Below are 24,804 nucleotides of genomic sequence, written 5' to 3' on the forward strand. Positions count from 1 at the left end.
CAAACTGTCTCCACTCACCCTCCAGGTCAGTGATCATGGCCTCGTGTTTGTTCTTCAGTTTCTGTAAACTCTTGGATTTCTCCTCCTCCTCGGTGAGGTTAGAGCTGAACTCCGCAATCCTCTCCTCCATCTGCTTCTTGTCCTGCACGTACAAATTTAGAAACTGTTAGCATTTGCTATCATTCACGCATATTTTATTTACAAACTTTGAACAACCTTGAGCTGCACATCCATTTTTCAAAGATGCCAAACAACCACAACAACGGAATCGATGCAATAAAAACAGTATGTGTGAGATTTTCTTGTGAAGTTCATATAAGCACGGTATGGCATTTTTTGGTTACCTGTATTTAAAACAAAAAGGGTCACTGAAATGTGAATAAAGCATAGATTGGCTTTTTAATGTAAAAGCCAAATTTAAAAACACAAAATAACTGATAATCCAAAAAATGAAATGGTTAAAGATATTTGTTTTATTGGAGTGGCTCAACTTTTAATGTTACTGTTATTAACGTTACAACACTAGAAAAACTAGTGACGTAAGGCCAATTTATAGTTCAAGCGACATTGTCATTCGACAAAATACGACAAGAGACATAATTTGTGTCTATTCAGAACTAGGATCAATATGCGTTAAGAAGACTATTTGTTTTCGTTTTCAGACCTTATTCTGCGACTGCGATTACTTTAAAATTTTGTTCAAGCAGTAAACGCACCCACGACAGTGTAATTCTTCTTTGCCCACCGAACCTTGTCTGTCGCAGTGCACTTTAAATGTGCCTTTACCAATAAACCATTAAGGTGCATTTGCCATCTATGCAGCTTCAGTTTCTGGTGCAGGAAGCCATCCAAATCCACAGAGTAGAATGCGAAAGAACATTTAAGCAGTTTTATAAATCTCCTATCTGTCTCTGGGTGATTCAGAGCACTGCAGTGGGACGCTCTGGAGGTTTTATGGTCATTGGTGCTGTTGTGCTCATAAAAAGTAACTGAATGGACCCTAACCTTGTTGAGTTTAGCGTTCTGGTCATCCAGCACCATGACGTCCTCCTCCAGCTTCTTCAGCTTAGCGTCCAGTGTGACCTTCTCCAGCTGCAGCTTCTGACGCGCTGCCTCCTCCTCATCCAGCTGCTGCTCCAGATCCTGAGGAGAAGACACAGAGAGGTTATGAGAAGTTTTCCAGGCGGCCCACTGGGGGTTAAGCAGAGTTTCAGACAAAATGCCAGATCTAATATTGTATTAATGAAGCAACAGTGATTTCTGAATTCTCTCCTCACAAGAACAGTGATCAACATCAGCATTTTTCTGTAAGATGTTCTGAGAAAGCCTGAGTTCTCTTTCTACACTGAGACGGAGTTCTGTGATCTAGAACAGCGCTGTATAAGAAAACGATTAAATTGCACACTTTTTTTATGGGCATATTATTCAGCTCAGACTCTAAAGAAGTTGATCCAAATGTGTGACAGTATGTTGACCAAAGTAAAAATCTCTGGAGTTTTATTTCTCAGGAGCCAAATTTCAGAAACAGGAGAAAACGGCTTCAGTCTCGCTGTGATTTCAAAGAGGACTTGAACTCAGGTTCTTCTGCTTGGCCTGCATTTACAATATTTCTTTACAGAGTTAGCTAGCGGTAGCCATTTTCAGACGTTAACTATTTTCAGGTAGCAGCGTTAGCTATCTGTCGCTAACTAATTTCAGTTAACAGCGTTTGCTATCTGTCGCTAACTATTTTCAGTTAGCAGCTTTAGCTATCCATCATTAACTATACTTAATACCATATTCAGTTAGCAGTATTATCTATCAATAATTATTCCCAGTTATCAGAGTTAGCTAGTAGTAGCTATTTTTAGAAAGCAGAGTTAACGCTAGCTATCTATCGTTTACCATTTTCATTTAGCGTTATTTTTATTATTAAAATTATAAAAGGTAAAAATTTCAGTGATTTTCAGTAAAATGTCTCGGAACAGAAGGAGACGTGGAGGGAAGGCTACACATCTGCTGCAGCCTCTTTTTATTCTTATGTTTGTGGATTTTTAAGACCAGTGTTGCATGTTAAACCTTGAATGTGAAATCCTGATAACAGTGCAAAGTACTTGAAAAGGTGCACTTATAATTACTTATTTTATACTCTGCAATGAAAAAAAAATGAAAAAAATGTTATTACACTGGTATAAGCTTTGTTTCCTTCAGGGTTCAAACTACTATAAGGAGTTAAACTGGTACAGTTACAAACAATTATCTACAGTTAATGTTACTTATGTGAACCAATGTGGAAAAATATACTGTGCTAAGTTTTTCGGCCATGTTGCCCAGCCCTGGTACCCAGCGTTCATCTCCTCAATCTCACCGTGATATTCTGCTGCATCTTCTTCTTCTCAGCCTGCAGATGCGTGACCCGCTCCTCCTCCTCCTCCACACGGGCTTCCAGGTCATGCAGGATGTCCTCCAGCTCCTGCTGTCGGGCGACCAGGCGGGCCCTCATTTCCTCAGCCTCTGCGCACAGCTCCATCTCCGCCTGCAGCTGGTCCTGCAGGGCCTGCTTCTCTGCACTCAGCTGGGAAAACACAGGATGAGTAGAGAACATTCAGGTGTTTTCAGGTGAGAATGAAATGTAATGGTTCCAACATAAAGCTGTTTGGAGATCAGTATCTGTAATAGTCTTGATTATGTGGTTTCTGACTCTGTATGACTTACTGTTAACTATAAATGTGGACTAAAGTACATTAGCATAGCAAAAAAATCCACCTGGAAAAATGAAATTAAGTTTTGTCCATTTTTATGGATCTCCAGGTCAATTTGACATACATCTGATACAAATCCCCTTCAGTTTAAGGACAAAACATTGTAAGTAAGATTTTTCACCACATTACCTGTACCAGGGTGGCCCAAGGTGTGGTGCATCTGGTTTGGCATGCCAGTTGATATTTATTTCCCTTTTAAAATTTTATTTTTGATATTCTAACAACAAAATCTATTGAAAAGTTGTTTTTTTTATTCAATTTGAGGCCTACCTTCTTTAATTGAATATTTGTTTTGTCTTTTTGGCTCACAGTCCACCACAAAAATTAAACTGCATAGCCCAAAGACAAAAGGTTTGGGCACCTGTGACCTGCGCAAACATTTTATGCATATTTCAGTCAGTGTGGCATGAGCTCCAGGTGAGTGTGTACCTGTTGGTGTTTGTCCACGTACTCCTTGAGCTGCTGCTCAGCCTGCTGCTGTTTGTCCTTCACCTTTTCCAGCTCCTCATCTTTAGCTTGCATTTCCTCCTCCTGTCGGGTCACCTGCAGCAGAGGCTTCACCTGAGGACACACACACACAGCGTGCTTGGTGAACACAAAGCGGTCTTAGTGCAGAGTACCAGCAGCTTCACTCCACCGTCTAGTACAGGGGTTGGCAACCCAAATGTTAAGAGCCATTTTGTCCTCTCAGCAAAAACCAAACCACCTTGAGAGCTACAACATTGTGTCCTTTTTATCATCTTGACTGTAAATATGTCTCAGTATACGCTAATGTACTAGTGTGGACTAAAAATATAAAATAGATGCAGACTTGTTTTGCTCTGCTTTGAGCTTTAGCTTAGCTATAGGCACTTTTTTCACATCTCTGGCAGGAACTTTATCAAAAGTAGAACAGTTTCTTGTAAAATGTTTCTCAGTGTTATTTTTTTTTTACTAGGCTGAAGTCAGCTTCTCATTCACCAGCCTCATGTGAAAATTCGAATGACAAACTGACTTTGGCCTCGCAACTTTAGTGTTTGTCAGTTTCTTGTTGCAGATTAAATGTATCAGGAAACCAGCTGGACTGATTATAAACGTAAGTCCATTCATCTCCAAATGATCAATGTTCGTCTTAAATCTTTCTCTTTTCTTTTTCGTTAGCTACTAGCTAGGCGACAGTGTTGTCTGCGTTTCTATGGTGACCAGCAGTCTGTGTGCTGATCTTCAGGGTTAAAGGGTGAATTAGCAGTTATACATTAACTCCAGCGTTTAAGACCTTTTTAACATTTACTGTTAAAACTGTACTAGAACGATTAGCAGAGCTTTATTTTACTGCAAAGAAGGATTATTTTATTTTTACCTAAAAATCTAATTCTGAGCCTGAGCCAGAGCCCCTGATTTAATATCTGTGTCAGTGGACGTAATGTCAATAAATTCCCAAAAATCTTCCACAAGTGCTGAGGTGTTCTACGTCTTCTTGCAACAATACACGATTTACACACTGTATAGTATGAATGTTGGCTCAGTTAGCAAGCTGCAATGATTAGCTGAACAACAAAATAAGCTAACATTATTAAATATGAATAGAACTTGGGATCTCATGAATGCATATTCTGAAAAGCTGAAATACCTTCGCACTAATTAGCATTTCCTCTTCCATGTGAATGGCATTTTTTTTTTTACTAGAATTTTTATACCCGATTTTTGGCATTTTTCAGTTTTTTACCTAAACTGAAAATGCCTGTTGCCCTGTACATTGTATGCAAATTTCATAATGAAAGGACCAAGAGAAAAGGCCCAAAATTCCTTGAAAAAAAAGTCTGGTTCTACTGGCTTACATTAAAAGCAAAGTATGTTTTTTCCTTCTCCTGTAAAGTTATCACTTTGGACATATGAGGTCATTGCTGTGAGTGCGCTGTTCGGGTTTGGGAAATCAAAGAGGACTTTTATGAAGGGAAATGAAACCTTAGTGAAGAGTCTCCACCACTGCCAGTTCCTGAGTTTGAGGTACGCAGCACAGTTCCTCTGGATCACCCTCATCGCTGTCAGCTGCTGCTGCCGCTTAGCGAAGGCCCTACACACACAAAACACACACGGCTGAGCTTGAAATCACACTTAACCACACACTTAACTTTATAAACACTTCTCTGTCCGGATTACATTCAAAACTGTCAGGGATTTTTAGAAAACTGATTTCTGATTTTTAGAAAATGTTCACTGCTGGACAACAAACAAGGAGCTCAATTTTAGGCAGCAAATCAGGAGACAAGAACTTTGCAGACTGTAAGATTCTAAACAAACACACAGCAGGTTTAATACAATCTGACGTGCATTACTGACCCTTAACAAATACATACAAACTGCTCATAAACATTAACACAATTTCCACTGCATGTACATGTTCTTTATGACTGTACACAACTTCAGTATTTAAAACACATCTGTAAATACTGTAACATCCACTGCAAACTGTGTCATTTGTAAATTTATAGTGGTGTGTAAAAGTTTGTACATGGTTTTTATTGATTTTCTAAGCTTTTCTAACTACAGAAAACATACTGCACATTTTAATGCACAAGTACTGTTTACTTGCTGAATTTAATATATTAGGGGTAAAATATTAACTATAAAATATGTCCTGTCCACACTTTAATATCATTCGTTAAAAATGTTAAACTGTTAACAAAAAAGAAAAATGTTAAAAGCAAATAAATAAATTGCGCATGAAAATGTGTCATATTCAAGTGTGTTCTCTGTGGACGATGTGTTAACTTATTTTCACGTGTGGTTTGACCAGGGGTGTTCAAATTTTTGCACACAACTTCTAACAGAAGCATGCAGAAACACTGTCTTACTTCCGTGCGACGTGTCCCCGACACCAGGCCTGGAATTTGATGATGACGTCGGTGATCTTCATGTCTCGCTCCTCTTCCAGGTGAGCCAAGACTCCGGCCCGGAAGAATACCTTACTCTGTCCGATCCGGAACAAGTTAGAGTCCAGCTCCAGGGCTTTGATCTGATCACAGAAAAGAAGGTGATTAACATAAGTGTTACGAAATGAGCTTCAAACACTTATTTTCACGCTACCAGGCTGAAGTGGGGCAAATCTGACTTTTACCCTAATGACAGATGTTTTCTGAGTGGTGTGATTTTTTTCAAATCAGACCTGAGCCACTTTGGCTGTGTTCACATTACAAGCCTCCTTGCTAAATTCTGATTTTTTGCTTAGATCTTATCTTTCTGACTTGGTTCACCTTCGTATAAGCAAGGCTACATTCACACAGCAGGTAAAAGTGGTCAAAGTTTTTCTTTTAATGTGACAGATGTGTCTGAATCTGACATTTTCAGCTCAGATTTAGTACACTTTCGTACATGGTACTGAAATCTAATGCATATCCGACACACTCCGAGCACTCGAGAATTCATGCAATGTTGTGGAGCTTCACATGTCTCGGACAAAGCCTGTGTTTGCCTTCACCCGCCTAGTGCTGGTGGTATTGTGTGATTGGAGGAGTCCAAAACAGTGAGTGAACTTGGATATGACTAAATTGGAGAGAAAACTGGGAGAAAATAACCAACACATGAATTTGCTATTGAGCGTTCTCATTGAGGATGCATGGCCACAAATTTAACAGGTATCTGATCTAAAACCACATATGAAAGTGGCTCAGATCTAATTTGAAAAGATCAGATGTGTGTTCACACAGCTCCGGGGGGGGAAAAAAAAAAAAAACAAACACAATGAAAGATTTCACTGAAGAATTAGGGGTGGGCGATAATAAATAATTACCCCCCCCCCTTGAAGGCATATGAACTAAATGTAACTAAAGCCCAGCAGCGAGGTTGTTGAACTTTACCCTCCTCTGCTATGACTCCAGACTGACAGGGTCGCCTACAGAGTTAATGAAGTAATGCTCTTTTTTTTTTTATTTGAGGGTCCCATTTCGTACGGAAGATTTCAACAACTACCCCTTGTAACTCAGTTCCAAGGGGCAAAGTGACACTCGAAAACAAGTGGCAGGGGTAAAAATAAGAAATGGGATTGGACCTTAATCATACTGTTACTGCAGCAGCTCTTACCATCAGGACACAGGCCTGCTTTCCATCCATGAAACCCTTAGGGATGGCATTAGGGGTGAGTAGCTCGTACCTGGGAACGAATGGATGCTTGAATTAATATATTAATGCAGAAATTTCTGCATGAATGAATGCATGCATGAATATTTTAAACACATGAAAGTGTGCAAAAATAAACACACAAATAAATGCATGAATACATCAATGTACGTATGTATGAAAGCACGCAAACCCACGTGATTGTGACTGTTGTTCATACCTCTGTCTGAATTCCTGGAAGACGATGCGGTTGGGAAAGCCCTGCCTGCAGATCCGGATTCCCTCCAGAACTCCGTTACACTTCAGCTGGTCCAGAACCAGATGGGGCTCCAGTTTACCAGCCTGCCGGAGGGGAGGGGGAAGGAAGGAAAAGAGAGAGAGAGAGAGAGAGAGAGAGAGAGAGAGAGAGAGAGAGAGAGAGAGAGAGAGAGAGAGATGAACACACACATAGGCAGGCAGTTCTAGTCTGATTTGTGCAGCTGAAATTTTCAGAAACTTTAATTTTGATCTGAATCACAGTAGTATTTCAGCAAGTAAAAAAGCTTTGAATACAGAGCCCCTCCAGTTCAGCACTTTTACTGGTACTAACACTAGTGCCAGACTGGAGCTGTGAGCAGTATTAATGTAACAGGTTTTATTGATTAGCAATTCATAATTCACATGAGAGAACTTTTCAGTTTTGTTAAAAGTTAAAAGTGGGTGATTGTTGGCTGATCACTCAGTGTCATGTCAGTGTAACTGTTACTGTATTATTTGGCTGGGAAAAAAAAAAAATGCTGTAAAAGGTTTTCCATCCACATATTTTATGCTGATTTAAAAAAAAGCCAGAACCTCTTAAACACGCATAAATAAATGTTTTATGATAAATACAATAAAATTATTATATAATAGCAACAAAAAGCCATCCATTTATATTAAATGTAAGAGCTCAGCAGAAGCATTGAGTCAGCTGACGTTTCCTCTCTTACCTTCTTCTCATGGTTGGGGATGATGCAGCGGACAAAGTTGGGGTTGGTGTTTCTGAGTGTGGTCATCAGATTGGTCAGCTGCTCTTTGTAAAGCTGCCCCACGGTCCGGAACATTCCCTTACGTGTTTTGAAAGCTCCGTGTGCAGAATCTGCCATTCCTGCCACTTTATCCAATCCCACAATCCTGTCCACTGCAGAGAGAGAGGAGCACATCAGGATCAGAAACTCCAGTTTCTCAGACATGCATGTATTCTTGGACTAAACTGTAGCACTAACAGTAATCACTATTTAAAAATATATATATTATTATTATTATTATTATTATTATTATTATTATTTATATATTTAAGTTTTTAATCAGGGTTTGGGAATCTGGCCCCAATTTAATAATGAGAAATGTGTATATTAGATATTAGACAACAACAACAACCTTTACTTATAGAGCACTTTTCATGCTGGTAGCAGCTCAGAGTGCTTTACAGTCAGGTGATAAAGCTTAACAGTAACAGCAGAAACTATGAGTATTCATTTAAAATCATGTAAGACAACAACAGATTAGATTAAACAGATAAACACCATAGAGACATAGAGTTAAAGAGCTGCGTTTTCAGATGTTTATTAAAAGTGAGCTCTGAGCTTGACTGTCTACTACTAATAAAACGTGAACTGAGCTCCACAGTTTAGAAGAGGAATAACAGAAAGAGTCTCTCCACATTTTCTGTATTTTATGGAAGGTGTTTGCAGAAGGTCAGTATCTGCAGATCTAAGATCATTCAGGAACTTTAAGGTCATTTAGAGCTTTAAAAACCAGCAGCAGAGCTTTAAAATTTCTCTAAAAGAATCAGTTAGTGTAGTTTTTTTTAGAATATGAGTGATGTAATCTCTGTTTAATCTTTGATAACCACGTGCCAGACAGTATCAGAAACCACCCAGACTTGATTAGAGATTACTGAATAACTAGACACAGTCCGGGTTTTCTATTTTGAACTCATCCGCTCCGCTCCAGAGGATTCATTCTATTCTGTTCATTCTATTAATATTTCATACTCTTAACATAAGACACTACACACTTTATTTTATTAATTATACAATTTAAGGCTGTTTAAATCGTTGCCTTGGATCTATAAGGTTCTGAGCAGCTTTGAGCTATTGAGCTTCAGAGAATCCCATCAAATTTGCAGTTTTTTGGAACAGGTTTCTAATCCTAAGAACTCACTTTCTGCTTGGAGTAATAAGGTTCTATCTATCTGACAAAACATGAAAAGAAGCAACGATTTTCAAGGAACAGAAACAGTTTATACTCAATTTATTTTAAAACATAAAATTAGTGTAACAGAGTGTCCACATGTATCAGAAAGTTACATTTAATTCATTATGTCTTTTTATGACGTTTATTCCTTGTTTTAGGACAAATCATCTTTTTCGTATTCAAAAAATCGTTGACCGATAAATGTAGTATAAAGGTCAGTGCTAAATATTCTGTCCTGTGCAGAGGTCAGTTTTAAGGAGAAACCATTAGTTTAAGTTTCCTTTAGTCAGACAGAAATCAGCTACTGTAATAAACTGTCCCATCAGGTCAGTGTAGCAAGTCAGTAAAAAGGGCGTGTAAGGTTTTGTTTTATATCAGAAATGTGACAGTAACCAAAATTCCTTATTTAGGGAGAGGAAAAATAAAAAAGATGAATGAATGAAATTAATGTTTATGTTGTAATTAAGATACCATCAATTCAAATGTTCACTATTTAATTGCCTTTAATCCTAATAGTTTAGAGATGGAACATTTGGTTTCAGAAAAAGAGTCCAAAATGCACACACTTACAAAAAAAACACCTCACATATTGTTAAGAAGTTGTCACAGCATAACAATATATGAATAACTCAATTTTGAAAAAATGTCAGACAGAATCTTATAATTCCAAGGGGACAAAACCTAAACTAGTTAAACATTGGGCCGTCGCTTTAAGCCTTAACTTCCTGAAAAAGCACACAATCACAATGTAGAAACCCGCTGAGGGTAAACAAACACAAGTGCTTTCAACACAATCTCCTCTACCTTTCGCACAGCAAATTGAATGACACAAGACAGACTGTGTGCAATATCTGTAGCGCTTTGTTGCACTACAGCGTCGTGTTGCGCCATCAGCGTCGTGCTGCGCTATCAGCGTCGTGAGGAAAAAGATTGCTCACGTGAGCTGGTTAGCATCATGCTAATTGGTGGGGAATAAGCTTCCATTACATATTAGCTTAACCTGATTTATCTGCTAGCCATGTTTACACACAAAACATAACATCTTACCATCTTTCCAGAGTTCAGACACAAATTTATCTGATGACTGGTTGAGCAGAGTGGTCACGTTATCGTTTAGAGGGTCCATGTTCTTCATCAGCCACTCATTTGCTTTGTAATCCACCTGCAAAAGATGAGGAGGAGGAGGAAGATTGGAAAAAGTACCTTTCAGAATAAAGTCATGGTTTTCCTGGTTCCCTTTGAGGTCATTGCTCCTACCTTGCCGGCGTAGTGGATGACGCAGAAGTCTGCGTCATCTTTAAGTTTCTTTGGTTTCTGGAATTTGGGGTGGTTCCCCTGCTCCTGAACCAGCTTGTCCACGAAGGTTTTGTCCGTGGCTTTGGGGAACCAGCACTCCTCATCCAGCAGAGCCAGAATGCCTGGAGGACCAGCCTAAAGAGGTGAAGGATAAAGGACTGAGAAGCAGGAACAGCAGAGGATGTTCATGCAACACCAAAGTAGCTTATCAGCCAAGATATTAGCTTCGATGCTAATGTAGCCAACGAGTAATAGAGCTTATATTCCACTGATTAGCACTGCACAAACTGCAGACCTTAATCACATTTACAGCTTCCTTCTTTAGCTTTAGCATTGGAGCTAATAGGCTAATGTGGCTAAGAAGTAAATGTTAATGTTTACAGTCACCTGTTAATATTGTACCAACTGCAATGAGTAATAAAAAAAAAACAAAAAAAAGACTCTTACTGATCTAAAGTATGGACAAAATTCATTCTTCCAGGTAGTTGTTAGTTTTAGCTATGTTAACCTACTTTCATCCATGTTTATAGATAAGTGTGTCATACAGTCTCAGAAACCACAAATTCAATACTATTAGTGATAATTGGATGCTTTTTGAAGCAAGTATTATGATGTAGGTGAGTAGGTAAGCACCATGCTAATTGTAAGCTCCCACAGCTTGTTAGCTACACTAGCCACATAGCTCTAGTGGTGAAACTGGCTGATCAACTATATTTAGTTGTTGGAGTCTGTAACTTGTTTTTTTTGTCTGAACTTTAATCTTTTATCTGTGCTTACAAAAATGTACAAGCTGGTTTCAGTTTCACTGAATAGCTGTTTAAAACTATCAAAGCAGTGAAGAAAACTGGCTTTACCGGCCTCTCGATGAGGTCAATGCAGGGCTGCAGGTCAAGGCCGAAATCGATGAAGCTCCACTCAATGCCCTCGCGCTGGTACTCCTCCTGCTCCAGGATGAACATGGTGTGGTTGAAGAGCTGCTGGAGCTTCTCGTTGGTGTAGTTGATGCACAGCTGCTCAAACGAGTTCAGCTGGAAAGAACAGAAATTAGTTTTGAATTTAAATTTTGTTTGTATAGTGCACTCTACAGAAAAAAAAAAAAAATAAATAAATAAATAAATAAATAATGTAATACAAATGTACCAGAATGCAAAAGAACATCCTATAGTAAGTAGATGTTTGGTAGCTACATTATGCAAAAACGCATGCAGTTTGTTGACATTATTCCTTATTTTCTATATCTGATGCCATTTTTGCTTATTCAATATAGGTCTGCATAACTGAAATTCATTCATGTCAATTAATGTAAATATTCTGTACTGATCTTCATACTGACTCTGTGGATGCTTTTTAAATGAAACAATAGAAGCCATATCGCCCCTACACTTCCTGTAGTGTATTACAGTCTGTCAGAAGGACTGTGTGAATCATATAGGGTTTTTTTTGCCTTTGTTCAAAGCACGCCGCGGCCCCCCCAACACTAATGACCAAGTGACTTTGTAAACTTATTTTAACATTGTCTTATATTCTCACCAAAAGTCTAACACAAATACATTTACAAATTAATTAATGAATAAATAAACAAATACATAAATACATGTTTCTTTCCTTCAGACATACCTCGAAGATCTCGAAGCCGGCGATGTCAAGGATGCCAATGAAGGACGCTCCCTGACGTTTGGTTTTGTCGAGCGCTTTGTTGATGCGAGCGACGAGCCAGCGGAACATCCTCTCATACGTGGCTTTGGCCAGAGCTTCAACCGCAAACTCAGCCTGCTCCTGAGTCTGGGCCTTCTGCACGTAATCCCGGCCCACTTTGATCCTTGGGGACAGGATGGCGCGCGTGAAGTCAGTCACGCTCATGCCCAGCAGGTGGCAGACTTTCTGTGCCGCTGAACGAGAAGAGAGTGTCATTACACACAGCAGTGCAGCAGAACACAGTGAGTCCAGAGTCTATATTCACTACATTAAAGTAATTCTGGTACAGAAACCCAAGAGTGGAAAAAGCCTTTAATATTAATTTTGTTTGCTAAATTGGTAATATTTAAGCTTTTTTGTACAGCAAAGTGCTGAATGAAGTATATTTAATTATTTGTGATTTATATTTATTAAAAAAATGCATTTAACCACATTATAATTATTATAGACTTAATTTTTATTTCTTATTACCTGTGTCGTCAGGCATGGAGGCCTGGTCAGAGTTCCTCTCTTTCTTAAAGCTCATATTACCCAACTGGAGCACTGCAGAAACCACCTTCAACAGACCTGTGAGAGAGAGAGAGAGAGAGAGAGAGAGAGAGAGAGAGAGAGAGAGAGAGAGAGAGAGAGAGAGAGAGAGAAATCAAATAGAAAAAGACAGAAAAAGAAAGAAAGACACAATAAGAAAGACGAGAAAGAGAAGAAGAAAGAGGAAAAAAGGAAATTATTCATAAAGTGTTTTACTGCTGGTCAGTTTTCTAATTTTGTCCTAAAGGGCTCATATTCTATTTACTGTACTTCACTCGTCTTTCTGAGCTCCACTGACAACATTCATTTAGTTTTATGAACCAAAAACCATCATAACTCATCTTTACATGATCATTTCCAGCCTCTCTCTATCCCTTACAATTAAACAGACTGTTCTTGCTACTGAGCCTTTAAAACTGATATGTAAGTGAGCTCTGTTCTGATTGGCTGTGCCTCAGAGAGCAGTCCCTGCTGAAACACTCCTTATAACTTCAGCATGAGTGGGCAGAGCTAAACTGCTGTAGGCTGAACAGATGAGTGTGCATGTGTTGGTTTTTGTGACAAACAACAAATTTAAAATCAGCTTAGTTTCCATATATGGACGGTATTGACTGTGGAGTGAAACTAGGTGTTTACTGACTACATTAAATTTTTTATATGATTTAAACTGTAAATTAGCATCTATAATAATATCTGATTGTGATTAAAGGTGCTGTATCAGTGCAGTCAGCTCTCAAACCTGTCTGCTCGTCCTCAGGGATGCTCATGATCCCGAAGGCATCCATGGTCTCTGTGAATAGGTCTCGGTCCTGCTGACCCGGGATGGTCACTTTACCGTTGGACAGGAAGCGGTATTTACTAAAGTCCTCAAGACACAGCTCAGCTGGACGAAACATGGCACAGAAACAACACTGGTCAGTGATGAGACACTAAGGTTGAACAATATTACAACATATATTGCTATCATGATAAATTATGTCAGAATACAATACAGTATGCTTTTCTGAACATATTGTGTATATCGTCAGTACTTATAGACACTGACCAACTAAATATCGTGATATTTTGCGCATCTTTACATTTTCTGAAGTATCACAATATTATATTTTTGCCTTATTGCCCAGCTTTGAGACACTCATATTTGTACAGTTAGTCCTCAGAACTACAAGGACTGAAATAGAGGCAACAAGCATCAGCACAAAATGCAGAAATGACCTTTAAAAACACCACTGAAGTCTCTTAAACCATGCAATTAGCTGTGTCAATCTCTGACCTCATTACAACACGATTACGAGGCATTACAGTGCTTTATGAAATTTAAATATAACACGTTTAAACAAAGTTGTTATATTTATATATTTACATATTTTACAATTAAGGATTATTTGAATATGCTAAACATTAAAAGGTGTTACAAAATATCGATACACTTGCGTATTGCAATACTATGTTTTGTGATACTGTATCGCACAGTATTGATTTTTAATTAATAGCTTACGTGCAACGATCTATGCAAGCGTTTTATTTTGTATAGTGTTTACGTTTAAACTGCAGTTGGCATCTTCAGCCGTTAGACTTGCACTCCAACGTAAACAAGTAGTATAAGAGCGGACTGGTAATGTTAGCATTAGCAAACTAAGCTTTAAAAATAAATAAATAAATAAATAAATGAACTGCGATGTATCACAATATATATGAATTACTGGCGACCTCTTTGATATGCTCAGAAAAGCATATTGTTAAATAGAGTGATGTAACTGATCACAATAATGATATTGCTATACAGCCTAGCACTAAATAGACAAAAATACAGAACACGGAATACAATAATACTGAATATTACAATAACCAATTGTAAACAATTCTAACATTTCAAAATCAATGTCATTGAACAGATCGACACACTTTTACATCCCTATTGATTAATGATGATTTTAATGTTCCTCTGTTGAGCATTGATCATGTTTGATTGGTAGTCAGTGATTAACGATGCAGTAGTGGAGGTTAATTACAGCGCAGTTTGTCTCCGGCTCCAATCAGCAGGTAGTAGAAGATGTGGAAGGTTCTCTCCTCTTTAGCCTGTCTGATAGCACGCGACTTCTCCAGCAGGTCTGACCAGCGCAGCGTTAAGGACCCCAGAGTGGACGTTTCTACTGCTTTGCTTACAAGAGATCATCACCACCACAATCATCATCCCCACCAAAGATATGGAATAATTTCCACACCCTTAAAAACGATGGTTCTAGGCTTCTTTAGTAAACAAAATGGTTCTATATAGAACACCTAAAGAACCCATTGCATGATTAAAGGGTTCTCGAGAATGATAAATATGTTGTAAATGGTTCTATATGGCACCAAAAAGTGTTCTGCTATTGTGATGATGTCAAGCCTGTAACAATAGAAGAACTCTTTTGGTGCTATATAGAACCCTTCAAAAAAGTTATGTGTAGAACCATATAAAACACATTCATCAATCTGAAGAACTATTTCACAATGCAAAGAGCCATTTAATCACACAACAGGTTTGTTTGAGTGTTCATGGTTCTATATAGAACAGATTATTACCAAGAACCTTTGAAGAACCATCTTTTTTTAGGTTATGTGTAGATTACAAATGTATTTTTAAATCCAGGTGTCTGTCTAATCCAGATCTGAAGAAAAAACAAAACAACAAACCACACATACACACACACACACCCTAGCCTTTTATCCGTACAATAATTTATTGATCACTAAACATTACCAGCTTTAAAAAGCACCCAAAATCATTTTAGTTTAACACCTGCAGTTTTGTATTTATTATTTATTCCTTTTTATAATAATATATGTTTCTATATAGTTTTCTCCTTTTTTTCATCTTTTAATAATTTGGAAATGTCAGCTGCTGTTTACATTGTGTCAAAGTTTCAGAACAGAAACGGCCCAAAGTGACCTACATCTTCCACTGAAGATAAAGAATGTTACTTCCTTTTTCCTGTTAAGATACTTTTTGGCGATATGAGGTTTTGTTCTGACAGCAATGATTTAATCCTATATATATATATATATATATATATATATATATATATATATATATAGTAGTATTATATATCTAATGCTTTCATGGTTTTCCTCATGCTTTACTCTTAATAATAGTTTTTGCTATATGTAGGTTTATTTCTATACACTGAGTCTATATACGGTCACTGAGTCTATATACGGTCCTTTTGCCCAATGCATTATTGCTGCATAAATGTGTAAATGTAATCAATTTCTCCCAGTATAAAAGGATACAAGTCTCAATGTTCGCTCCAACGATGTAGCCATTGACATCGAAGTTGATCCTGATGAATTTGCCCTGCAGGAGGAAGTGAGATGTTTTGAGGAACAGGTTGGTGCACCGACCTCTGGTAACAGTAATGAAGGAGGTGTGGCTTAAAACCAGCTCTAAGCATCAGTAACGTTCTAGCCAATGATTGTGGCTATCTAGCTCAGGTTAGGGTCAGACTCTAAAGCAGTCCTTACAAAGCGAGATGAGTTGTCATTCTTCACTGTCTTGGCATTTCCGAAGGCCTCCAGAATGGGGTTAGCCTGCAGCAGCTGCCTCTCCAGCTCCCCCTGGTGGATTAACAGCAAGTACACGAGTAAGTAGAGATCACATGTACTTAACAACGCACACACCAGAACTGTTAGTAAAGTGGCTTTAGTTAGAAAGGAACAGTCTTTCTGATTACAACCTTAAAGGGGAACTCCACTGATTTCCCAACAGTTCTGCATAATTAAATGGTTAAGATGTAAGAGGCGTTCAGAGTGGTTTGGTGTGAAATGCTCTGTTCTAGAGAAACTTACAGAGTAAGAATCGTTCACAGTGGTGGTGATAGGAACCAGACATCCACCTCTAAAAGCTCCCTCACAAAATGTTGCCTGATGACTGAGACATTGTTTTATGATAGTTTTGCTAACTTAAACTCCAATCATGGTGGAGGGATACATAATATGCAGAGTGTTGTGAGGCAAAATAGTCCCCAAATAAAACTTTTCAGATTTTCCAATATTTTCCCCAACTTAACATTCCATATATAAACTCAGACACGTGTAGGTTCACTGGTGGTTTTGGACAATAAATAAAATGTCTATATTTGTGTTGTAGTCATGGTGATAGGAACCAGAGGTCGCCATCACTGGAAAGACATCTGAACCATTTCACACCAAACCACTCTGAATGAGTCTCTTTACATGGAAAGCATGGAAAGATAAATGCTCAGTTCAGTGAACGTAGGGAGAAGAAAGTTTGCAGGACTGAAATGATGGAAGGAGAGGAATACGAAGGAGAGGAGAGGATAACTCACGTGGGACAGACTGCTACTGCTCTACAGGGACGAAGAGAAAGAGGAGAGAGAGGTGAGGGAGATCAAAAGACATTTTTACTACACAGTTTTGTTTCCCTGCTGAATCAGAGGAAATTGATAGCTCAGTGTTAACAATTTACAGTCAGAAATACAAAGATGTGACCAAACCTGTCTCAATAAGAACATAAATAAGAAATAATTCTGATTAATAATTTGTCTATTTACTTGCAACTGTTCAGTGGGGAACCCTCAGCACCTTATAGGCCTTCAGTGAAGGCTTAATGATTTGTCAAATAAGAAACATATGCCTGTAATTTTAGTTCATTTTTATTTAATATGATTATCTTGCTTGTTTTATTTAACCTTTAGAAAGTACTGTAATAATACTCTTATTTAAATTTTAAGTTTTGTTTAGAAACTAAAGACTTCAAATCTTGAAATGGCCAACAGAAAATGATCCAATCAGGATTGTTTTCTCTGTGGTATCTAGGAAGATATAGCCGATCTGCTCTCCTATTGGTTAGGACTTCAGGAGCTGGACTGAAGGCCTCACACGTTAGATTAACTAACAACATAATTAGGAAATGACCAAGAAATCAACCAATAACCAACTAATTTTGTGAAAAAATACCTTCTGGTGGTTCCAGACACATCAATGATTGTGAATACGAGCTGTAGTCTAGGCAGGTTCCGTTTAGTTGTTAGGAATGGAAACCAGCAGCGGCAGCTCTATGCAGGACTCTTTACTGAAAGAGTCACTGTGAAACTGATACATACAAGCTCAGATATCTGATAATGTCTGTTACAAGCCTCAGATAAAACATTCAGACTGACTTTTACAGCTTTAAATGTCTGTGTATAATCTAGAATGGCCAAAAAAGGATCACACGAATCGCAATTAGCTTAGCACTAACATGCTACTAGAATCTCACAGGGGCTAGCAGAAATTAGCAATGTGCTAATTTGCCATTCAATGCTAAATTTTGACATTTATGGCCCAACCTGAAGGCCAAACTCTGATAGTCACGATTCGCCACTGCAAATGTTAAAGTAGAAACCCACTGATTAACCATCCTGCTTCCCAGTTCCCGCTATTTGTTAGCCTCAAACTGACAAATAAACAAACATTGCTCAGCACTACCCTTTAAACGTGTTACAGTACCAGGCCAACCTATGTCCTGTCTCAATACATGCATTTAAATGTTATGTACTTGTCTCTTTAACCTAACTGATGTAGATGCACCCCATTCACACTGTATTTATTGCAACAAACTTAAGACTGTGAAACCAAACGACCGCGGAAGATGATTGCGATCAGCTCACATAATTGCAATCACATGATTATGTAATATTCGTGACTCGCCTACTAAAGACTTATAGGGATAAAGTTTTCCTAAAGGAAGTGATGAGGCATGAGCTGCGGGCCTGCAGGTTGGGGCCTGAGTCAGGAATGTGGATTACAGATTACAGCACGCTAACCTGCACACCATGGAATTAACCATTTTTGGGAATTTTGTACCATAATATCACAGGATAATCTAAAATATGGCCTATTTTTATTGCACATACAGCAAAAATGGCAGCACTTCTTGTAACTGTTGTGGAGATTGTGTTGTACTAACTAAAAAGCAGCCCTAAATAAGCTGAAATATTATGCTCATCATCTCTGAAAATAGTCTTTTTGGTAAAGCTTCTCACAGCAGTTACAACATCTTATGTATCCAAAGTCATGTTCCTATTTAGATTTCATGTCATGTAAAATTATATTACAAATTATGCAAACTGACATTAAAATTCATACAAATAAGGCTGTCACGATCATGAAATTTTAGCTGACGACAGTGATACAAATAATTCTGATTAACTTGAATTATATTTGTTTTTTTTTTTATTCATTGTGTGCAACCATTACAACACAAGCCTAAAATGGTCAAATTGGCTGATTAGTTCCACTCTTCAGGATGGTTCTTCAAGGATTCTTTGGTAAACAACAGTTCTACAAAAGAACCATGAATACTGAAAGAACCATTCACACACATAGTGATTACTGCATGGTGAAATGGTTCTTCAGATTGACAGAGAATGCATTCTACGCTTGTTGAAAAGCGTTCTATGCAACACCAAAAAGGTTTCTGCCATTGTTACGATTTCAAGCTTGTGGCAATAGAACATTTTTGGTGCTATGTAGACCCACATACAACACGTCTAAAAAAAAACATTTCATCATGCAAAGAATCATTTAAGCATGCAAAAGGTTCTTTGAGTGTTCATGGTTCTATACAGGCCTATCGTCTTTACTAAAGAACCTCTGAAGAACCATGTTTAAGAGTGTACCTCACTCACTAGCTATGTTTACTGTAGCTAACACAGGTTGTGTTGTTGAGCTGTTGAATCATACTGCGCAGTCACAAATGACTACAATTACAGATTTATGAGTTAAGTGTCATCATTTTTAAATATATATATATATATATATATATATATATATATATATATATATACATACACACACACAACACACACACACACACACACACACATAATACATACATACACACACACACACACACACACACACACATATACACACACATACACACACACACACACACATATATACATACATACACACACACACACACACACACACACACACACACACACACATATATACACACACATACACACACACACACACACACACACACACACACACACACACACAGACCATTAATCACCACCAAGAAGGTGTTAATGAATTTTACTCCAGATGAAAGTGTACGAGTGAGACTCACTGGGTCTTTCTTGGTCTTTGAGGATGACGCAACGTGCGCCAGATACTGGATCACTTTCTTTGTGTTCTCCGTTTTTCCTGCTCCAGATTCACCGCTGGGAATAAAAACAAAAATGATCAGAGAGAGAGAGATAAAGAAATTTCTCAGAAAATACCAAAAAAGAGAACAAATATTTTAATCTGTTAGCTTATTTATTCTTGTTTTGTTTTAGAGAATCACAGGCTTACGTGCAGAGGATTGACTGATCCTCACGATCTGTAGAGAAAAAAAGAAAAAGAGGAGGAGATTAGCATCCAAAAGACAAGCTAATGCGAGAATCAGCATTGACTATCTATATGCTCTGTATGTTCTGTATGTGTATGTAGCAGCAGTTCATATGCTGTTAGCTTTAGGGACTAAAGGCCTGTGTTATATTGCTAACAGGCATGTTTGTGTAGTAGAAAAGTGATACTTTTTATATTTGAGTATCAGAGTTAACGAACAGATTTTGCTTACCATAGGAAGACAAAGCTGAAAAACACATACAATTTACACAAGACTGTAGGTGTACCATTTTAGCTTAAGGCTGACGAACTGAAAAGCACAAAAATATAGCCTTACAGAGAAACACAATTAAATATGCTGTCTTATTTAAAAATAGCCATGAAAAATTTGTAGGTTTTCTTGTTGGATGAGTTAGTTAGTGGAGACTGCCTCTTCAGATGAGCTAAAAGGCTAATGCAATGCTAACGCTACAGCTAACTGGTACAGTACTGGATGCTGTTGGGTACTTGTCTTCTATACAAGCTCTTTTCTCCTCATTGGACAATAACATGTTAGTTTATCAGGGAAAATAGTTTTATAGCTTTTTTTTTAGCTGTGTCTGTAAGATACTCTCAAAGTGAGGCTGATTTAACATTAAAAATGCAATAAAACATTAGAAAAACATTGCTATACTGCACTAATGATGTGTGCATGCTTGGTAGGATAGATCGCTAGAACACCAGCTGTACTTATGGTAGCAAAGTGTAATTTGATACACATACATTACATGCATGAAAGTGTGGTAGAATGTGTGTCAATAATTGCTTAATTTAACTTCATTGCAACACCAGTGGTTCCAGTTTAGAACACAAAAAAAATTACCCAAACATAACATACATAAGTTGTGTTTATTTATTCCTAATGAATAAATAATTTTATAAAAGCACAATATACGTTTTTTGTTAACTCTCCAAGTGTGTTTAGAAATATTGAAACCTAATTTAAAAGCAGTCAAGTGCATTTTAGTTGCTGTATAACTCAGTACATCCAGTATATATATAGCACATGTAATAAGTTGTGTCTACAAATTACATACTTAAATCAAGAGTGTAGCTTAAGTATTAAAAAAAAAAAGCATTTTGCATTAAACGCACATTTAAATATTTAAAATTAAAGCTTACTCACAATTTATATACACCTCATATGTCCAGTTCCGTACACGTATTTAGTACATAATGACGCATGTTTAAAGTGTGGACTTAACTAGGGAAGTCCTGTTTAACTGGATTTGGTGCAGCATAATGTGTGGTACGCTAAATGTATCTAAAAACAAAATTAAAAGAAATCCACTGTTCCTGTTTTTGACAGTATGTACTTAAAATGTGGCACACAAATGTTTTGTCTATACTAAATATAGTAACACTTGCTGTTTAATGTGAAAACATCTCTAAGTATTGTGATATTCTGCTGTATTTCCCCATCTCTAATATTGGGTTCTGCTCCTGCATGCAGTGTCTAATGAGCGTGCATTTACTAACCCTGCATCATGCTCCTGTAGGCCGTATCTGTAATGGCGTAGATGTGTGGGGGCATCTCATGTCTTTTCTTGCCCTTATACATCTCCACTATAGCCTCAGTGTAGATAGGCAGGTTTTTATAGGGGTTAATAACCACACAGAACAAGCCAGAGTACGTCTGAACAGGAAAGAGAGACAAAATCAAACTACATTATATTATTCTTTAAATCACCAGCATTAACATTAGATATTTATCATTGTCTACATACGTTTTCTTAACCTCTGATTGTGCTTTTAAGGCAGGATTGCCCAACCTGTGGAGCTCAGGTGTGTTAAACTTCCGGCCCTGATCCAGGTGTTCAGTCATTTCAATACAACAGACTACAAAAATAGAGTACAAAATATAGGCTCTGCTGCCTTAAAACAGTGACTCCACTGTACTACATTATTTAAAAATAAGGTTCTTCAAAGGGTTCTTTTAGTAAGACAATGATTCTATATAGAACCATGAACACTCAAAGAACCATGTGCATGCTTAAAATGCTTCTCTGCATGGTGAATTGGTTCTTTAGCTTGAAGGAGAATGTGTTGTATACAGTTCTATAGAGCACAGAAAAGGTCTGTTACAAAGTCAACCTTGTAACAGTAAAGACCCCTTTTGGTGCTATAGAGAACCATTTGCAAAACGTTCCAAATAAAATCATGTAACTTATTCTACATCAATCTGAAGAGCCATTTCACCATGCAGAGAACCATTTAAGCATACAAATGAGTGTTTATGGGTCCATATAGAACCATCGTCTTCACTAAATAAACCATTTTTAGTGTACCTTTCAATTAAAAGTTCAACTCTAAAAACCTGATTAGGTGACAATATTAATTACCATACTAAAGCCCCACCCACGTTTTGTTTTTTTTTTTGTAGCTACTGTCACGAGGTTGAACAAATTTTAGGTCAAGTAGGATTTTTACTAGCATTCTCTTATGAGAAACTGTGGAACAGACTGTAGAAGGTTTATATCACAATACCTCCATTTAGAGCCAGTTATTCATTTCTAATTTGTATTCATTTCTAACTGTATGTGGTAAAGTTTGTTGTGTAAATTGAGGAACGGAAAGTATCTGATCCTCAAATTATATCAATAATATCTATAAAGTCTGGTGATGATTCAGCTGTAACTGTAAGTCAGAGAGAGATTACACAACAAAAACTCCTGATCTACCCCAACAGTGCAACTTTTCACACGTACAAAGTAAACAGCGGTTTAAATAAACAAATCACTCTAAATACAGGTATTTGCACAAAATCTTTTCTGTTAACCTGGCTACCAGTTTGGGGTGTTTACAGGTCTCTCCTCTTGTAGAGGAGCCTAGTCTGCATGTGTGGAAGTAACTTCCAGCTTGTTCAACCTTGCAACAGTAGCTAGGCAGGATTTTAAAAAGTGGATAGATAAATAAAGTGGATAGATACATAGATAAATTAATAAATAATCATGAGGAGATCTTCCCATTATTCTCGCAAGACAGAGTCCTGACTATTGGCAATAAGTCTGGTTGCTTTAATTGCTTAGCATGGCTAAGAAACGGCTACTTTAACAGGAAGGGGCCGTTTTACGGCCATGCAAAGCGGCTGATCTGTAATTGCTGGACGTAGGCAAGTCTCTTGACTTTTCTTGCCTTTATACATCGCCACCATGTCCTTCAAAAAGGTGCTACAACAAAAAACAGACCTGCAAAGATGTACATCAGCAAACATGATGAGATCTCATTAATGCTTAAAATAAAACTCCTGAATAACCTAAAAATGTGATATCATTAACTTTTTTAATCCAGTGATTCTTGGTCTGAAAAGGTCATCTGTCACCCAGAAGAAAAGGCAACTGCTTGTTTCTGGTGTTACCCAGAATTTAGCTTAATAATGATTTGTTCCTCATTGAACTGATAGAAGTTGGTGCACGAAGCATGTACGCATGTGTGTATGGACAGCCAATCAAAAGGTTTGAACACCCTCCAGTTAAATTCCATGTTATTGATTTTCTAGGTAAAAATAAGCTAACACATCCTCTACAGAGAACACACTTCTGCACAATTTTAAGGCAAGTTATTATGCTTTTCCGTTTTTTCTCTTTCCATTAGCATACTGCAGCTTTTTTTTGCATGTAAACGTTCTGCAAACTCAAAGCTCAGCGTTCCCTCCAGAGGGAGAAACTCTCTCCTACAGAAACCACTTTTCTCAGCTGCCTGAAATGCCTTGTTGGAATTCCAGCCCTTTTCCTTTGTTACAAGACGATGCAATCTTGTAACACAGTTCTTAGTGCCCGCCTCCCGGCGAGCTCGGCACGCCTCACACAGCGCACAGCAGCTACTGGAGGAGGAAGAGTGAGTTCAGGGGCAGAACGTATAAGGGGGGAACCAATCTCTTGATTGACCAAATCAGAACAGAGTGGGCAAGCTGCCCAATAAAAGCACGCTGGGCTTATCGGGAGGTGGAGCTTAAAGACACCGGAGCTCTAACATTGTTTCAGATAGAGGGTGAATAGAGATGTATAGTATGAGAAAAATTGGATTTTTGGCACACTGAAGCCGTAAACGTATTCTAGTAGAGCCCAAAAATAAAATTATGAACACTGAAAATGCGCATAATAGATTCCCCTAAATACACAGTTGCTGTTTATTTGCTGAACTGATATTTTTTCCGGTATATTAAAGAAATCAAAATAGAAAATGTGCCCTAAATTTTGCCAAAAAATGTCATGACTGTGAATGTGTGGGCAGAGCTTCTAAGCCTGACACTATGGCCCCGTCATCGCTGGCATAAATAACACTTATGAAAAAATGCACCTGTGGGCAGAGCATGGATGTCAATGATTACACTATCAGCCTGTAATACAGATGTGCAGTGCGGTCAGCAATTGGTCACTCACATAAATGAGGCCGGAGTAGTATCGGTCCTTCAGGTTGTGCAGTACAGAGGCTTCGTTCAGACAGGTCAGCTCCGCCATGTCCTCCACCTTGTTGAATTTGGGGGGGTTCATCTTCTGGATGTCATCTTTGTTCACTTTGATCTTCTTGCCGGAGTCAGAAAGCTCCACGAGGCACTCGTCTCCTTTCTCCTCTTTAACGGAGCCGGCCTCAAAGCCCAGTTTCTCCGACGGGACCCACACCAGCTTCTTGGAGGCCCAGTCGGCCTGGGCCAGCGGGTCGCTGACCGCGCTGCGGTCGCCAAACAGGTACCTTTCTGCATCCGACATGGTGGCTGGAAGAGGAGAAGGAAAACTGTTATGGAACATCGGGGAGCCAGTCATTACTTTTGCACTGGAGCTACGAGGATAATCTAGCTAACCATGCT

The 24,804-nt window shown here is 38.2% G+C and overlaps 1 protein-coding gene across 1 annotated transcript in view; it reads right to left on the minus strand.

Annotated features, from left to right (window-relative positions):
* The window catches only part of myh9a (myosin, heavy chain 9a, non-muscle), a 52,830-nt gene that overhangs the window by 19,998 nt on the left and 8,028 nt on the right, over positions 1–24,804 (minus strand). The window contains exons 2-24 of the mRNA XM_036570621.1: positions 24,380–24,711; positions 21,477–21,633; positions 19,923–19,950; positions 19,696–19,789; positions 16,901–16,921; positions 16,077–16,169; positions 15,846–15,909; positions 14,585–14,683; positions 13,312–13,455; positions 12,516–12,611; positions 11,967–12,238; positions 11,204–11,377; positions 10,311–10,484; positions 10,101–10,215; positions 7,805–7,995; positions 7,057–7,178; positions 6,801–6,870; positions 5,576–5,736; positions 4,686–4,794; positions 3,171–3,302; positions 2,348–2,554; positions 1,006–1,143; positions 19–142 (exon numbers count right to left, since the gene is read on the minus strand). Of these exons, the coding sequence (XP_036426514.1) occupies positions 19–142; positions 1,006–1,143; positions 2,348–2,554; positions 3,171–3,302; positions 4,686–4,794; positions 5,576–5,736; positions 6,801–6,870; positions 7,057–7,178; positions 7,805–7,995; positions 10,101–10,215; positions 10,311–10,484; positions 11,204–11,377; positions 11,967–12,238; positions 12,516–12,611; positions 13,312–13,455; positions 14,585–14,683; positions 15,846–15,909; positions 16,077–16,169; positions 16,901–16,921; positions 19,696–19,789; positions 19,923–19,950; positions 21,477–21,633; positions 24,380–24,706 (3,112 nt within the window). The 5' untranslated portion in view covers positions 24,707–24,711. The remainder of the gene's footprint in view (positions 1–18; positions 143–1,005; positions 1,144–2,347; positions 2,555–3,170; positions 3,303–4,685; positions 4,795–5,575; positions 5,737–6,800; positions 6,871–7,056; positions 7,179–7,804; positions 7,996–10,100; positions 10,216–10,310; positions 10,485–11,203; positions 11,378–11,966; positions 12,239–12,515; positions 12,612–13,311; positions 13,456–14,584; positions 14,684–15,845; positions 15,910–16,076; positions 16,170–16,900; positions 16,922–19,695; positions 19,790–19,922; positions 19,951–21,476; positions 21,634–24,379; positions 24,712–24,804) is intronic.

This window comes from Colossoma macropomum, unplaced genomic scaffold (genome assembly GCF_904425465.1).
Source record: "Colossoma macropomum unplaced genomic scaffold, Colossoma_macropomum, whole genome shotgun sequence".
In the NCBI taxonomy this organism is placed as follows: domain Eukaryota; kingdom Metazoa; phylum Chordata; class Actinopteri; order Characiformes; family Serrasalmidae; genus Colossoma; species Colossoma macropomum.